This window comes from Mustela lutreola, chromosome 3 (genome assembly GCF_030435805.1).
Source record: "Mustela lutreola isolate mMusLut2 chromosome 3, mMusLut2.pri, whole genome shotgun sequence".
Lineage (NCBI taxonomy): Eukaryota > Metazoa > Chordata > Mammalia > Carnivora > Mustelidae > Mustela > Mustela lutreola.
Window position 1 is genome coordinate 196,246,840 of NC_081292.1, and position 17,016 is coordinate 196,263,855.

Here is a 17,016-nt window from a genome sequence, read left to right on the forward strand (position 1 = left end):
TAGGGAAAATATGCTGAATAATTAGCTTCATAGAAAATATAGTGGAAATAATATTGTTTTATACTAAGGCATACTAAATGGATAGTTTTGTTACATGTAGTGGAGCTTGTCATACGTAATCTTTAACCTATAATAATTGAAGCACAATTATTAACTGTTATGTGTGAAATGAAACCAGTCGGCATATAAACAGTGGTGAATCATTTCACCATTATTTGTCTTTACTTTATGAAAAAAATAAATGTAAATTACTTTAAAATATTAGTTCCCTGCAATCTGTGATTATTCTGTAATAAACATAGGATTTTGAAATAATCAGGTTAACTAACCCTTTTCATTACCTGAGTCCTAATAACCCTTCCTCATTTTTTTTCCTGTTAGATATTTACTGGTATCTCTCAGTCTATCTTCAAAACAGAATTCACATCCTCTCAACCCCCAGGCTGCTCGAAGGAACAGCAGGCAGGACAGTGGCTGGAAGGGAGAGTGGGATGAAAGATCAGAGAGGTCCCTGAAGGCCAGGACCATCCTGGGTGTTCTTGATCTGCCACTGACTGGGGATTTTATTCTGTATTCATTAAGTGTGCCCTTTGGGAAATAAACCTTTTCATTTGTGTTAGGGTACATTCATTCTTTCAGGACATAGTTTCCCTCAGATGTAATGGAGAATGGAATTAAAGTGAAACTTTACTGTATCCCCCCCATCACCAAGTACCTAATCGAATAGTCATAGGATAATTTAATAATAATTGGTCTAGTATGTATTATGGTTTCTTTGGGCCTATTTCAACATCATTATGGAAAAGCATCACATTAGAAGCTATTCTTTTAAATCCAAATTATTTTCAAAATAAGATAAGTTCTGTTTTCTTTTCCTTAATTTTTTCTTTCCCTTTGGAGAGACAGTTGACTATTTTATTATTTTATTTGCAGTTTCTGCTGTCGTCATTTCTAGTCAGGGCATTTCAGATTTAGAATTGTCATCTAATTGGAGGCAGGTATCAATATGTAATAGAGGATAAATTTCTGTACCAGTTTTGCTGATTTTAATAGTACACAGTGTGTAAAAAAAACTTTTGGGGATGCTCTCATTTGGTGTGTGTAGTAATCAGAAATTATGTCATTTAAATAAGGATCAACTTAAGCTTCTAGAGAAGGGAGACTGCTGTACTGTTAAGAAATGTTGTAGGGGGGCGCCTGGGTGGCTCAGTGGGTTGAGCTGCTGCCTTCGGCTCAGGTCATGATCCCAGGGTTCTGGAATCGAGTCCCACATCGGGCTCTCTGCTTGGCAGGGAGCCTGCTTCCCTCTCTATCTCTCTGCCTGCCTCTCTGTCTACTTGTGATCTCTGTCTGTCAAATAAACAAATAGAATCTTTAAAAAAAAAAAAAAAAAGAAAAAAGAAATGTTGTAGGACCTGAGGAGGAGTCAAGATGGCGGAGAAGTAGCAGGCTGCAAGTACTTCAGCTAGCAGGAGATCAGCTAGATAGCTTATCTAAAGATTGCAAACACCTGCAAATCCATCGGCAGATTGAAGAGAAGAAGAACAGCAAGTCTGGAAACAGAAAAACAACCACTTTCTGAAAGGTAGGACTGGCGGAGAAGTGAATCCAAAGCGACGGGAAGATAGACCCCGGGGGGGGGGCCTCCTGGCAAGCGGCAGAGCAACGGAGCACAAAATCAGGACTTTTAAAAGTCTGTTCCACTGAGGGACATCGCTCCAGAGGCTAAACCAGGGCGCAGCCCACGCGGGGTCAGCGTGGCCTCAGGTCCCGCAGGGTCACAAGGATCAGGGGTGTCTGAGTGTCGCAGAGCTTGCGGGTATTGGAACGGGAAAGCAGGCTACAGAGACAGAGCCGACAGTAAGCTCACAGCTCGGGGTTACCTTGAACCAGCCACAGGCTCGGTGAGCTCGGAGTGCGGCTGGAGGTCAGGCAGATGGGAGTAACTGGGCACTGTTCTCTGAGGGCGCACTGAGGAGTGGGGCCCCGGGCTCTCGGCTCCTCTGGGCCGGAGACCAGGAGGCTGCCATTTGTATTCCCGTCCTCCGGAACTCTATGGAAAGCGCTCAGGGAACAAAAGCTCCCGAAAGCAAACCTGAACGGATTACTCAGCCCGGCCCCTGGTAAGGGCGGTGCAATTCCGCCTGGGGCAAAGACTCTTGAGAATCACTACACCAGGCCCCTCCCCCAGAAGATCAACAAGAAATCCAGCCAAGACCAAGTTCACCTACCAAGGAGTGCGGTTTTAATACCAAGGAAAACAGCAGAATTCCAGAGAAGGAGAAAGCAAACCACGGAACTCATGGCTTTCGCCCTGTGATTTTTTTAGTCTTGCAGTTAATTTAATTTTTTTCTTTTTCATTTTTTTTCTCTTCTGCTAAAATATTTTTTAACGTACCCTTTTTTAACGTTTTTAAACTAGTTTATCTAATATATATATTTTTTCTTTTTTATATTTTTATTTGTTTTCTTTTTTCTAATTCTTTTCTTTTTTTTTTTCTATTTTTTCGTTCTTTCTTTTTGAACCTCTTTTTATCCCCTTTCTCCCCCCTCACGATTTGGGATCTCTTCTGATTTGGTTAAAGCATATTTTCCTGGGGCTGTTGCCACCCTTTTAGTATTTTAGTTGCTCTTTCATATACTCTTATCTGGACAAAATGACAAGGCGGAAAAATTCACCAAAAAAAAAGAACAAGAGGCAGTACCGAAAGCTAGGGACCTAATCAATACAGACATTGGTAATATGTCAGATCTAGAGTTCAGAATGACAATTCTCAGCGATCTAGCCAGGCTCGAAAAAGGCATGGAAGATATTAGAGAAACCCTCTTGGGAGATATAAAAGCCCTTTCTGGAGGAATAAAAGAACTAAAATCTAACCAAGTTGAAATCAAAAAAGCTATTAATGAGGTGCAATCAAAAATGGAGGCTCTCACTGCTAGGATAAATGAGGCAGAAGAAAGAATTAGTGATATGGAAGACCAAATGACAGAGAATAAAGAAGCTGAGCAGAAGAGGGACAAACAGCTACTGGACCATGAGGGGAGAATTCGAGAGATAAGTGACACCATAAGATGAAACATTAGAATAATTGGGATTCCAGAAGAAGAAGAAAGAGAGAGGGGAGCAGAAGGTATACTGGGAGAATTTCCCCAATATGGCAAAGGGAACGAGCATCAAAATTCAGGAGGTTCAGAAAAGCCCCTCAAAATCAATAAGAATAGGCGCACACCCTGTCACCTAATAGTAAAATTTACAAGTCTCAGTGACAGAAAATCCTGAAAGCAGCCCGGGAAAAGAAGTCTGTAACATACAATGGTAAAAATATTAGCTTGGCAGCTGACTTATCCACAGAGACCTGGCAGGCCAGAAAGAGCTGGCATGATATTTTCAGAGCACTAAACGAGAAAAACATGCAGCCAAGAATACTATATCCAGCTAGGCTATCATTGAAAATAGATGGAGAGATTAAAAGCTTCCAGGACAAACAAAAACTGAAAGAATTTGCAAACACCAAACCAGCTCTACAGGAAATATTGAAAGGGGTCCTCTAAGCAAAGAGAGAGCCTACAAGTGGTAGATCAGTAAGGAACAGAGACAATATACAGTAACAGTCACCTTACAGGCAATACAATGGCACTAAATTCATATCTCTCAATAGTTACCCTGAATGTTAATGGGCTAAATGCCCCAATCAAAAGATATAGGGTATCAGAATGGATAAAAAAACAAAACCCATCTATATGTTGCCTCCAAGAAACTCATTTTACACGTGAAAACACCTCCAGATTTAAAGTGAGGGGGTGGAAAAGAATTTACCATGCTAATGGACATAAGAAGAAAGCAGGAGTGGCAATCCTTATATCAGATCAATTAGATTTTAAGCCAAAGACTATAATAGAGATGAGGAAGGACACTAAATCATACTCAAAGGGTCTGTCCAACAAGAAGATCTAACAGTTTAAATATCTATGCCCCCAACGTGGGAGCAGCCAACTATATAAACCAATTAATAACAAAATCAAAGAAACACATCAACAATAATACAATATTAGTAGGGGACTTTAACACTCCCCTCACTGAAATGGACAGATCATCCAAGCAAAAGATCAACAAGGAAATAAAGGCCTTAAACAACACACTGGACCAGATGGACATCACAGATATATTCAGAACATTTCATCCCAAAGCAACAGAATACACATTCTTCTCTAGTGCACATGGAACATTCTCCAGAATAGATCACATCCTCGGTGCTAAATCAGGACTCAACCGGTATCAAAAGATTGGGATCATTCCCTGCATATTTTCAAACCACAATGCTCTGAAGCTAGAACTCAACCACAAGAGGAAGTTTGGAAAGAACCCAAATACATGGAGACTAAACAGCATCCTTCTAAAGAATGAGTGGGTCAACCGGGAAATTAAAGAAGAATTGAAAAAAATCATGGAAACAAATGATAATGAAAATACAACGGTTCAAAATCTGTGGGACATAACAAAGGCAGTCCTGAGAGGAAAATATATAGCGGTAAAGCCTTTCTCAAGAAACAAGAAAGGTCTCAGGTACACAACCTAACCCTACGCCTAAAGGAGCTGGAGAAAGAACAAGAAAGAAACCCTAAGCCCAGCAGGAGAAGAGAAATCATAAAGATCAAAGCAGAAATCAATGAAATAGACACCAAAAAAACAATAGAGCAAATCAACGAAACTAGGAGCTGGTTCTTTGAAAGAATTAATAAAATTGATAACCCCCTGGCAAGACTTATCAAAAAGAAAAGAGAAAGGACCCAAATAAATAAAATCATGAATGAAAGAGGAGAGATCGCAACTAACACCAAAGAAATACAAACTATTATAAGAACATACTATGAGCAACTCTACGCCAACAAATTTGACAATCTGGAAGAAATGGATGCATTCCTAGAAACATATAAACTACCACAACTGAACCAGGAAGAGCTAGAAAGCCTGAACAGACCCATAACCAGTAAGGAGATTGAAACAGTCATGAAAAATCTCCAAACAAACAAAAGCCCAGGGCCAGACAGCTTCCTGGGGGAATTCTACCAAACATTTAAAGAAGAACTAATTCCTATTCTCCTGAAACTGTTCCAAAAAATAGAAATGGAAGGAAAACTTCCAAACTCATTTTATGAGGCCAGCATCACCTTGATCCCAAAACCAGACAAGGATCCCATCAAAAAAGAGAGCTATAGACCAATATCCTTGATGAACACAGATGCGAAAATTCTCACCAAAATACTAGCCAATAGGATTCAACAGTACATTAAAAGGATTATTCACCACGACCAAGTGGGATTTATTCCAGGGCTGCAAGGTTGGTTCAACATCCGCAAATCAGTCAGTGTGATACAACACATCAATAAAAGAAAGAACAAGAACCATATGATCCTCTCAATAGATGCTGAAAAAGCATTTGACAAAGTACAGCATCCCTTCCTGATCAAAACTCTTCAAGGTGTAGGGATAGAGGGCACATACCTCAATATCATCAAAACCATCTATGAAAAACCCACCGCAAATATCATTCTCAATGGAGAAAAACTGAAAGCTTTTCCATTAAGGTCAGGAACACGGCAGGGATGTCCATTATCACCACTGCTATTCAACATAGTACTAGAAGTCCTAGCCTCAGCAATCAGATAACAAAAGGAAATTAAAGGCATTCAAATCGGCAAAGAAGAAGTCAAATTATCACTCTTCGCAGGTGATCTGATACTATATGTGGAAAACCCAAAAGACTCCACTCCAAAACTGCTAGAACTTGTACAGGAATTCAGTAAAGTGTCAGGATATAAAATCAATGCACAGAAATCAGTTGCATTTCTCTACACCAACAACTAGACAGAAGAAAGAGAAATTAAGGAGTCAATCCCATTTACAATTGCACCCCAAACCATAAGATACCTAGGAATAAACCTAACCAAAGAGGCAAAGAATCTATACTCAGAAAACTATAAAATACTCATGAAAGAAATTGAGGGAGACACAAAGAAATGGAAAAATGTTCCATGCTCCTGGACTGGAAGAATAAATATTGTGAAAATGTCTATGCTACCTAAAGCAATCTACACATTTAATGCAATCCCTATCAAAGTACCATCCATCTTTTTCAAAGAAATGGAACAAATAATTCTAAAATGCATATGGAACCAGAAAAGACCTCGAATAGCCAACGGGATATTGAAAAAGAAAGCCAAAGTTGGTGGCATCACAGTTCCAGACTTCAAGCTCTAGTACAAAGCTGTCATCATCAAGACAGCATGGTACTGGCACAAAAACAGACACATAGATCAATGGCACAGAATAGAGAACCCAGAAATAGACCCTCAACTCTATGGTCAACTAATCTTCGACAAAGCAGGAAAGAATGTCCAATAGAAAAAAGACAGCTTCTTCAATAAATGGTGTTGGGAAAATTGGACAGCCACATGCAGAAAAATAAAATTGGACCATTTCCTTACACCACACACGAAAATAGACTCAAAATGTATGAAGGACCTCAATGTGCGAAAGGAATCCATCAAAATCCTTGAGGAGAACACAGGCAGCAACCTCTTCGACCTCAGCCGCAGTAACATCTTCCTAAGAACATTGCCAATGGCAAGGGAAGCAAGGGCAAAAATGAACTATTTGGATTTCATCAAGATCAAAAGCTTTTGCACAGCAAAGGAAACAGTTAACAAAACCAAAAGCAACTGACAGAATGGGAGAAGATATTTGCAAACAACATATCAGATAAAGGGCTAGTGTCCAAAATCTATAAAGAACTTAGCAAACTCAACACCCAAAGAACAAATAATCCAATCAAGAGATGGGCAGAGGACATGAACAGACATTTCTTGAATGAAGACATCCAGATTGCCAACAGACACATGAAAAAGTGCTCCATATCACTCGGCATCAGGGAAATACAAATCAAAACCACAGTGAGATATCACCTCACACCAGTCAGAATGGCTAAAATCAACAAGTCAGGAAATGACAGATGCTGGCGAGGATGTGGAGAAAGGGGAACCCTCCTACACTGTTGGTGGAAATGCAAGCTGGTGCAACCACTCTGGAAAACAGTATGGAGGTTCCTCAAAATGTTGAAAATAGAACTGCCCTATGACCCAGAAATTGCACTACTGGGTATTTACCCTAAAGATTCAAACGTATTGATCCAAAGGGGCACGTGTACCCGAATGTTTATAGCAGCAATGCCCACAATAGCCAAACTATGGAAAGAACCTAGATGTCCATCAACAGATGCATGGATCAAGAAGATGTGGTATATATACACAATGGAATACTATGCAGCCATCAAAAGAAATGAAATCTTGCCATTTGCGACAACATGGATGGAACTAGAGCGTATCATGCTTAGCAAAATAAGTCAAGCAGAGAAAGACAACTATCATATGATCTCCCTGATATGAGGAAGTGGTGATGCAACATGGGGGCTTAAGTGGGTAGGAGAAGAATCAATGAAACAAGATGGGATTGGGAGGGAGCCAAACCATAAGAGACTCATAATCTCACAAAACAAACTGAGTGTTGCTGGGGGGAGGGGGGTTGGGAGAAGGGGGGTGGGGTTATGGACATTGGGGAGGATATGTGCTTTGGTGAGTGCTGTGAAGTGTGTAAACCTGGCAATTCACAGAACTGTATCCCTGGGGATAAAAATAAATGTTCATAAAAAAAAAATTTAAAAGGAAATGTTGTAGGACCTAAAATTTTATTGGAAAAGTCTCTGAATAAGTGTCTTAGTTTTTATAAAATAACCAACATGGTGACAAATTCAAGAATGGAAAAAGTTGGCAAATTTTACATAAATAGTAAAAGTCAAATTTTATTGTTTTATTCAAAATAATATTATTTTGATATTTTAACATTTAATATTTTGAATTGCTTCAGAATTTCCATTTATTTTATGATTCTGTATTATTACACCTTAGCTGTATTTTCATCTACTTTGATGTGCAGTAGTCTAGATAAAATAAAACTATTAATGAAAATATTTAAGGAAATACTTAAAAATCTAAATAATTACTGGGTTTGAATAGTAGGAAAAAAAACTCCAAAAATGCACCAGTCTTTGATGTGGACTCTGTAGTTCATTTAGCACCGTAATAATTCAAAATACATTCATTTTGAACTATTTTGCATATGCTCTGCAAAACTGTATGAAAATCATATTCCTATTTCATTCTTTGCAGTATGGCCTCTTACGGACATTTATAATGTGTGCTCAGAATGGAAGTGCAGGCATAAGTATCATTGTCTCAAAGCAGAATATCTCCTAAAGTATTTTATCTTCTAGGTTATTCCAGTATGTTTAGTTTTAAGGATTAGGGAGGAAGAGGAAGTTGACTTAAAATTTCCAGTTCTGTCGCTTCTTGGCCTTCACTATGAAGACTGGATATTCCTACTCTTAAATGTTCTCAAACTAGCAACTATTATATGAGTAATTAAGTTACCTAGTCAGATGAGGTTTTTCTTTGTACTAACATTTTATATTTCGTGGGTAGAACAATGAAATAATGGTATCAGGTTTCTATTGAGATAGTTCTGTAAATAGTTCATTAATGAATAAGAATTCTAGAACTAGTACAACACAAATGAATTATAAAAACCAAATCTTTTTAAGAGTCAAATTGTGATTTGGGGAATTGGTGGATATATTTTCCATTTGTCAGGAGAATTCCCCGATTTATAAACGCTTTGAGTAGTGAAATTAAGAAAGGAGAATCACCAGTTTACATTAGAGATATAAGCTGTGTTCCTTTGTAGTATTAAGCTTAAGAAAATTATTTCTGTGATTAAATGGTATATGATCTGATTTTCCATATCTTTAGAACTAAGTTCAGTTTGACTTTTTTTTTTTTTTTTTTAAGATTTTATTCATTTGTCAGAGAGAAAGAGAAGGAAAGAGAGCACAAGCAGGGGGAGTGGCAGGTAGAGGGCCCTTGGATCATGACCTGAACCAATTTGACTGACCGAGCCACCCAGTTCAGATTGATTTTGTGACACTGTTTGACCCTTTCTGCAGAATTTTATATAGTAAAATAAGGTTTAACATTTAGCTTCATGACATCCCATTAGATAATTAAATTCCTCACTTAGCTCATAACCACATTTTAAGGATCACAGTTACTTCTGTTGATTGTTGCTTTGAGTTGTTAAATGTGTACGAATTCTTATTTGAGATTATGGATATCTTTAATCTCGGAGAAATTCTTTAAACAAATAGGCAGGTAGTACTTCAAATAGTGCCTAGATCCACTGGAACAAAATTTATATTTCAGAAATGTGAGTCAAGAATGGAATGTAGAATGATAGTATTCATTGTATCCCTGGGAAAGATAACATATTATTCCAAGTTGAAGGGAAAAGATTTGTGGTCAAATTAATTTGGAATATCTTGGTTTAAGCAAGTGCAGGCTTTATACTAAAGATTTCTCAGAGAGAGAGAGACAAACCAAGAAACAGACTCTTAGCTATAGAGAACAAACTGTGATTAAATGGTATATGATCTGATTTTCCATATCTTTAGAACTAAGTTCTAAAGATAATTACCAGAGGGGATAGTTACCAGAGGGGTGATTGGTGAAGGGATGGGTGAAATAAGTGACGGGGATTGAGGAGGGCCCTTGTGATGAGCACTGAATAATGTATGGAATGGTTGAATCACGACATTTTATATCTGAAACTAATATAATACTGTATGTTAACTATATTGGAATCTTTAAAAAAGGTTCTCAGCGCCTTTAATATTGAAATATTTTATATTAATCAGATTAATCTTTAAGAACTTTAAGTATCTGGTCAGTCATTGATCCTACTTTGTTTTGTGTAATCTTTTCTTCCCTTCGCAAAATAATATGCAGATTCCATGTCAGATATCACATAATTAATAAGAAGAGAGAAAAATATCTCTTCTTTTCAAGACTTATACTTGAAGAGTAATTACATACAGGAAATTTTAGTTCTGGTTCCTTGGATTTTGTCAGAACTGATGAGAAAGTAAGGTAGAAAGAATGCTATGAGAGGAGGAACTAATTCAACAGACTAAATTAACAATTTGTCTTTTCTCTGAAGTGATTCTTGAACTGAGGTTTTGCAAGATACATACTAACTTGTATTAAATAGATTGTTGCAGAATAAGTGAGATAATAATGTGCTGGATTGAAGTCTTAAAATTATTTCTCTGTGGTTTTGGGGGTGTTACAGAATCTGTTAGTGGAGAAAACCTCACTACTATAATATCCTTTGGTTATTGAGAGGGCTCTGCAATTTTAAAATTATTGTTACTTGTGATTCTGGTCATAATCTGATACAATCTTTTCTTCACAATTGCCTAAAAATTTGAGACATAGTTATTCATTCCTACTCGCTTGTCAACCCTGTCTCCATTAATGACTTCTAATTTCCTTGTATAATATAATCTCTGGTTTGGAAGATTTGACTCCAGAGAGTTACAATTTATATCAGAGCATGTGCTGCATAATTTTTCAAGTTTAACCTCTTAAACTTCATTCTACCTAAATGTCTGTATTTCAGATGGATCAGCTATCAGATGAAGAAATTGACCATGGAGCTGAAGAAGACAGTGATAAGGAAGATCAGGACCTGGACAAAATGTTTGGAGCCTGGCTAGGGGAGCTGGACAAACTCACTCAGGTTAGAAATAGTGCTTGAAAAATTGTTCGAGGATTTCAAGCCATCACTGTGTGCTAAAAATTTACTGTGTAGACATAGGGATATGGATATAGGTTCCATTTTTAAATACTGCTAAAGGGAAAATGTCCAAACCTTTAACAAGTAAATAAATGTTAACTCTAGAACACAAAGTATTATATGGTTATTTAAAGGAGTCTCAAAACAAAAAAGCAAAACAAACTTAAAGCAGAGGTTCTGTTCCTCTGGAGGGATTATATAAAATCTGTTTGGTAAGCTGAGATTGCTGGCTAAAAAGGTTTAAAACCCAAAATCTAAGTCTAAATTTTATCAACTCTTATTTCATAACTTAAAATATGTGAATATTTACTACATTTTACATTTTATGATGTAAGTAATAGCCTCACATGCAAGTCTTTTCTATTCTATAATTCTAGAATACTGACAAAATTTCATTTCTGGCTGCATTTTAAAACCATGGCAAAGCTTTTTTATCTTGTTTTACTGGATCTTGTGTTTTTAAAAAAGGTAGAATAGTAACTCTATGCTATTTCACTGCAGATGGCTTTTCTGCTGGTTTGGTACTTTTATTCTTCCCAGTATTTTAAATTCCTTGCCATATAATGTGAAGAGCCACTCACCAAAAAAGTTAGCTTGTAAACTAATACTGTGACTATTTTTATTTTGTTTTTGTTTTTGTTTTTTAATTGTATAAATCTGTCTTCAGAAACAAAACATATTAATCACTGAGTAATGGTGGCTCACTGCTAACAAGTTGCTTTTTACACTTAAGATGTTTCCAAAAAATGTTTTATGTACTTTATTAGTGGCTAATAAAGTTTGTTTCATTATTTTTGTTTACTACAAAGTGTCATCTGCACCCACTCATATCACACATACCTTGTTAATGGAATTTTCAGCTTTATATTATATCAAGTTTATGTTTTAAGTGGTTAATGAATCTTTTAAACTCGTTTCTAAAGTTTTTGTGTGTTTGCATTTTCTTGGAAGAAAGGTCAGAGCTTTTACCAAATTCTCATGATACTTGCCCCACACTCTCTACCTGCCCCCCACACACAAAAAGTTTAAAAACCACCTACTAGGTTACCATTTCTTGGTGTCAAGGAGTATTTCTTTTGTTCTCTCAGCACTGTGGGCACAGCAGGTAATTATAACAAGTATGTTTATTTGAACTGGTAAATGGACTGAATCTTAGTATGTCCTCAATTATTTTCAAGTTATTTAACAGAAAATATTAAACCTACCTATTATTTTTCATTTCTACTGGGAGACGCATTGGGACTTTAATTGCAGCAGAAGAACAGGGTTTGAGGTTGAAGAATTTCCTATTTTGTGAAACATTGAAATAAGGCAGTGAATGATTATGGATCCTCTTCATATGATAGCTTTGAAAACTGGTTGGACACTGAATGGATTCCTTTTATCTTGAGACAGATGAATAAAGAAGGCACAAATATAATTTAATTCCATGATTCTACAGACTGTCTAGCATTCCTTTTTATTTGAAATCTATTTGATAATGATAAATAGAAGTTAAAGTTTTAAAAGGCTGTTCTTAATTCATGCAAATTTATTTAAATATACACTAACTAACTGACCTTTTTCCTGAATTTCTCTGTTATAAGCAGCTTATATTCTTTATTATAGAGAGGAAGAGGAAAAGTGTCATTTAAAAAGGTGGCGAGATAACTTAACCAAGATACTCTGCCCTGAAGTATAGTATAATTCTAGACTTATCATAGGCAGTATCATAGCTGGGTTACAGTTTGTCCTCATCTTAATAGAGCTTGAGAAGAACGAGGATATTCCATCATTGTCTGAAGTTGTAGCCACTCTCTGTTAAGATCTTGGGTCTTGGGACTTCCAGGGAAGATGGGAGAATAGGAAGATTCCTAACTCGCATTTTATCTTGTGAATACAACTAGATAACGCCCACCTCAGTGTAATGACCCAGAAAATGACCTAAAGACTGGAAGAACAAACTTTCCATAGCTAAATGTCGAGAAGGAAGAAGGGCAAAGACACGAGGGAAGGGCATCCTGGGCATACAGAGGAGAGAGGAACAGACTCAGACAAGGGAGCCTGCATGGGGAAGAAGTATCCCCCTAACGTTTGGCTTTGAAAACTAGCCGGACCAAATTTTCCTTATCTTCTTACAATCAGTTGAGACTCAATACCTGAAACTTTAAAAATCAGTGGGGTTGGAACTGGACACAGTCACAGCAAGAGAGCTAAATAAAACAGAGGTAAATAATATGCCCAATAGACAATTTAAAGTAATGGTCATAGAGATACTCACTGGACTTGAGAAGAGAATGGAGGATCTCAGTGAGACCCTCAACAAAGAGATAGAAAAAAATAAAACCAATCAGAGATGAAGAATCCAATAACTGAAATTTAAGATACAGTAGATGGAATAAATAGTAGAACTAGAAGCAGTACAACAGATCAGTAACATGGAGGACAGAATAATCAGTCAAGCTGAATAGAAGAGAGAAAAAAAATAATAAAAAATGAAAATAGATTTTGGGAACTCAGTGACACCATCAAGTGTAATAACATTTGCATTTTAGGGATCCCAGAAGACGAGCGAGAAAGGGGCAGAAAACTTACTTGAAGAAATAATAGCTGAAAAACTTCTCAAATCTGGGGAAGAAAACAAGAATCTAGTTCCAGAGGCACAAAAAGCCCCCAACAAAATCAATTCAGGGAGCTCCACACCAAGATACATAGTAATTAAAATGTCCAAAAGCGGTGATAAAGACAGTTTTAAAAGCAGCAAGAGAAAAGAGTTGCAAGCAAAGGAAACCCCATAGGCTCTCAGCTGATTTTTCAGTGGAAACTTGGTATGATATGTTCAAAGTGCTGCAAGGAAAAAAACGCACAACCAAAAATATTCTATCCAGCAAGGCTGTTGTTCAGAATAAGAGAGAGTTGCCCAGACAAATGAAATTTAAAGGAATTCATGACCATGAAGCAGGTCTATGAGAAATACTAATGGGGACCCTTTGAGTGGAAAACCATAAATAGGAATAAGGAAAGTAGGAAGCACAAAAGCAGTAAAATAAGTATATTTCTAAAAATCAGTCAAGGGACTCACAAAATAAAAGGATATAAAGTATAAACTTAGGGTTTAAACTTAGCATCAACTTATTATAGACTATTATATGCAGATGTTATATACAAACCTAATACACAAATCAAAAACCAGTAATAGATAGGCAAAGAATAAAGAGAAAAGGATCCGGGATACCTGGGTGGCTCAGTTGATTCAGCATCTGCCTTCAGCTCAGGTCGTGATCCCAGGGTCCTTGGATCAGGCTCCACATCAGGCTCCCTCTCCCTCTGCCTGCAGCTCCCCTACTTGTGATCTCTCTCTTCTCTTTGTCAAATAAATAAGTAAAATCTTAAAAAAAAAAAAAAGAGAGAGAGAGAGAAGGGGATCCAAGTAATCATTAAAGCCAAAAACAACCACCAAAATCTGACTCCAAACTGTAGAAAACAAATTGATGGTTAACAGAGGGGAGGGAGAACGGTATAATGAGCACGAAGTAACATATAGAATTGTGGAGTCACTGTATTGTACACCTGAAACTAATATAGTAGTGTGGGTTAACTAGAATTAAGATGAAAAAAAATTTTAATAAAAATAAATACGTAAATACAAAGGAAAAACTGATCTTGGACCTCACTCATTTTGAGTTCAGAATTGTGCCTTATCTTCAGGGTACTTCATGCCGAGAATGAGACTGATCAAAATCAAATCCCCTTGAGGAAAAAGTTAACAGAATTCTCTGCATTGGGGTGCCTGGGTGGCTCAGTGGGTTAAAGCCTCTGCCTTCAGCTCAGGTCATGATCCTAGAGTCCTGGGATCAAGTCCCACATAGGGCTCTCTGCTCATCAGGGAGCCTGCTTCCTCCTCTCTGTCTGCCTCTCTACTTGTGATCTCTGTCCGTCAAATAAATAAATAAAATCTTAAAAAAAAAAAAAAAAAGAATTCTCTGCATTGTTCCTTTCTATTTTGTACCTTACCATGCTTATATTGATATATTTAGCTTATAGTGAATTTATGTAAAATGAGCTCAGTCGCTACACTTGATGTATTTGGAAAGATGTTCCCTCCAAACTAGGATGGTCTTAAATGGCTTAAGTAAGCATTTATCTAAAAATTGAAGCAACCATGACCAAAATAACATGAAAAACAATTATACTTGTCTTTAAAACTAGAATCTAAACTTTGGTTTTATTAACTATTATATGACAGTTCACCTAATCAAATAACAAGCTTTATTTCTCTTTTTTATAATTGAAACCTGAAAATAATATGACTTATTAAACTTTCTTTAGAGTCTGGATTCTGATAAGCCCATGGAACCAGTAAAAAGATCTCCTCTTCGTCAGGAAACAAATATGGCCAATTTTTCTTATCGATTCTCCATATACAACTTGAATGGTAAGATGTAACTGGAAATAAAATATAAAATAGTATACTAAATTCTATAATGCAGAAGCAACGCAGCTACAGTTCCAAGTAGCTCAATATAAAAACTACATGCATAACTTGAACAAGTTCTTATATTTCTAGGTTTGTGCATTTTTTATTAGTTCAAATGATCACAGAAAAAAAAAAACTAGAACATAACTGACATAGTTTTCTAGTTACTAATAACTGACAAAGTACGTACTCAACTGGTACCCCGTGACAAACTTACTTTCACTGTTGTATTTTCATTGGAATAAAGTCTAGTGAAATTACTTGTTAGTAAGTTTTAAATCGGCCCCTCTGGCCTTTATTTAATGTATTCTGCCCAATTAACTTTCTAATATTTGGAATTGACATAAAAATCTGTAATTTTTTAGGTTTTACATTTTTCTCTCTATGCTCCCAGCTCTTTAAGTATTAACAGCTCTACTAGGGCACTGATCATATTAACAACAGAAATCCTATGATAAAAAGTTGCATGGGGGTTGTGGCTAAAACCCCATAGGACAGTATATGATCTTTGCATTATTTTAAATCTTTCAACTTATAATATTATCCTCCGTTGATTACTACAAATCTTAAAAGATGACTATTTGCTTTTAAAAATTTCTGTGTTGAATTTAAAACAAAAAACCTCTTAGAAATAGTGTATTCGATAGGCTTTAGGCACAGTAAGATAAATTTTCTTGCTTCTTCGCTTGCATTCATTGACAGATTTATAAGAGAATGTATGAATTCTGATTCAGTGTATTCTGGAAACATCATGTACGTATTGTTCATTGCAGAAGCTCTGAATCAGGGAGAAACTGTGGATCTGGATGCCCTGATGGCCGATCTTTGCTCCATAGAGCAGGAGCTCAGCAGTATTGGTGCAGGAAGTAGTAAGCGTCAAATCACAGAAACAAAAGCCACTCAGAAACTACCTGCTAGCCGACATACATCAAAACATGGCACTTTGAAAGGATTGTCTTCTTCATCTAACAGGATAACGAAACCATCACATGCCAACTACTCCCTGGATGACATCACTGCACAGTTAGAACAGGCTTCTTTGAGCATGGATGAGGCTGCTCAGCAGTCTGTACTAGAAGATACTAAGCCCTCAGTAACTAACCAGCACAGAAGAACAGCGTCGGCAGGCACAGTGAGCGACGCCGAAGTGCGCTCTATTAGCAACTCCTCTCGCTCCAGCATCACCTCCGCGACCTCCAGCATGGACTCTTTGGATATTGATAAAGTAACACGCCCTCAAGAGCTGAATTTGACACATCAGGGGCAGCCAATTACCGAGGTAGGTAGAGGAAACTTTTTTCCTGCTATTTTAGTACTTTAAAAAGGAAGGAATGGTATTTTTAATTAACTAATTTTTTTCTACATTGAAAATTTGTCAGGATTCTTCTGAACTAAGTTTTAAAGTCACTGCAGAAGGAATATATTACCAGATACAGCAATGTCAATGATTAAGAGAGTTTCTTCATTTTATTCTTAGGCTATTTGAAGCCCTTGAATTAATATCAGTTGTTTCATATGATTAAAAACTTGAAATGTGGATAACATCTTGCAAAGCTGTTGTAATTGTTATAACAATAACTCCTGTTTAATGTACGTTTATTATAAAACAACAACTTGAGGAAAAAATGCCTACCACCGCTATAATCCTCCAGGATTCTGTTTTATTATCAGATTCAGGGTACTGTAGTGGAAAGAGCCACTGGGCTTGGAATCAGAAAACTGGGTTCCAGCTGTTCCCTTTGCCACTCACTACCCACCAGACTTTAAATGAGTGATTCAGCCTCTGCAAACATCAATTTCTCATAAGTAAAATGGG

General features: G+C 36.9%; 1 protein-coding gene across 7 annotated transcripts in view; it reads left to right on the forward strand.

Annotated features, from left to right (window-relative positions):
- The window catches only part of RAPH1 (Ras association (RalGDS/AF-6) and pleckstrin homology domains 1), a 115,224-nt gene that overhangs the window by 28,878 nt on the left and 69,330 nt on the right, over nucleotides 1–17,016 (forward strand). For all 7 annotated transcript variants that reach the window (XM_059168310.1, XM_059168309.1, XM_059168311.1 and 4 more), the window contains exons 2-4: nucleotides 10,568–10,687; nucleotides 15,053–15,158; nucleotides 15,974–16,479. In XM_059168310.1, the coding sequence (XP_059024293.1) occupies nucleotides 10,568–10,687; nucleotides 15,053–15,158; nucleotides 15,974–16,479 (732 nt within the window). The remainder of the gene's footprint in view (nucleotides 1–10,567; nucleotides 10,688–15,052; nucleotides 15,159–15,973; nucleotides 16,480–17,016) is intronic.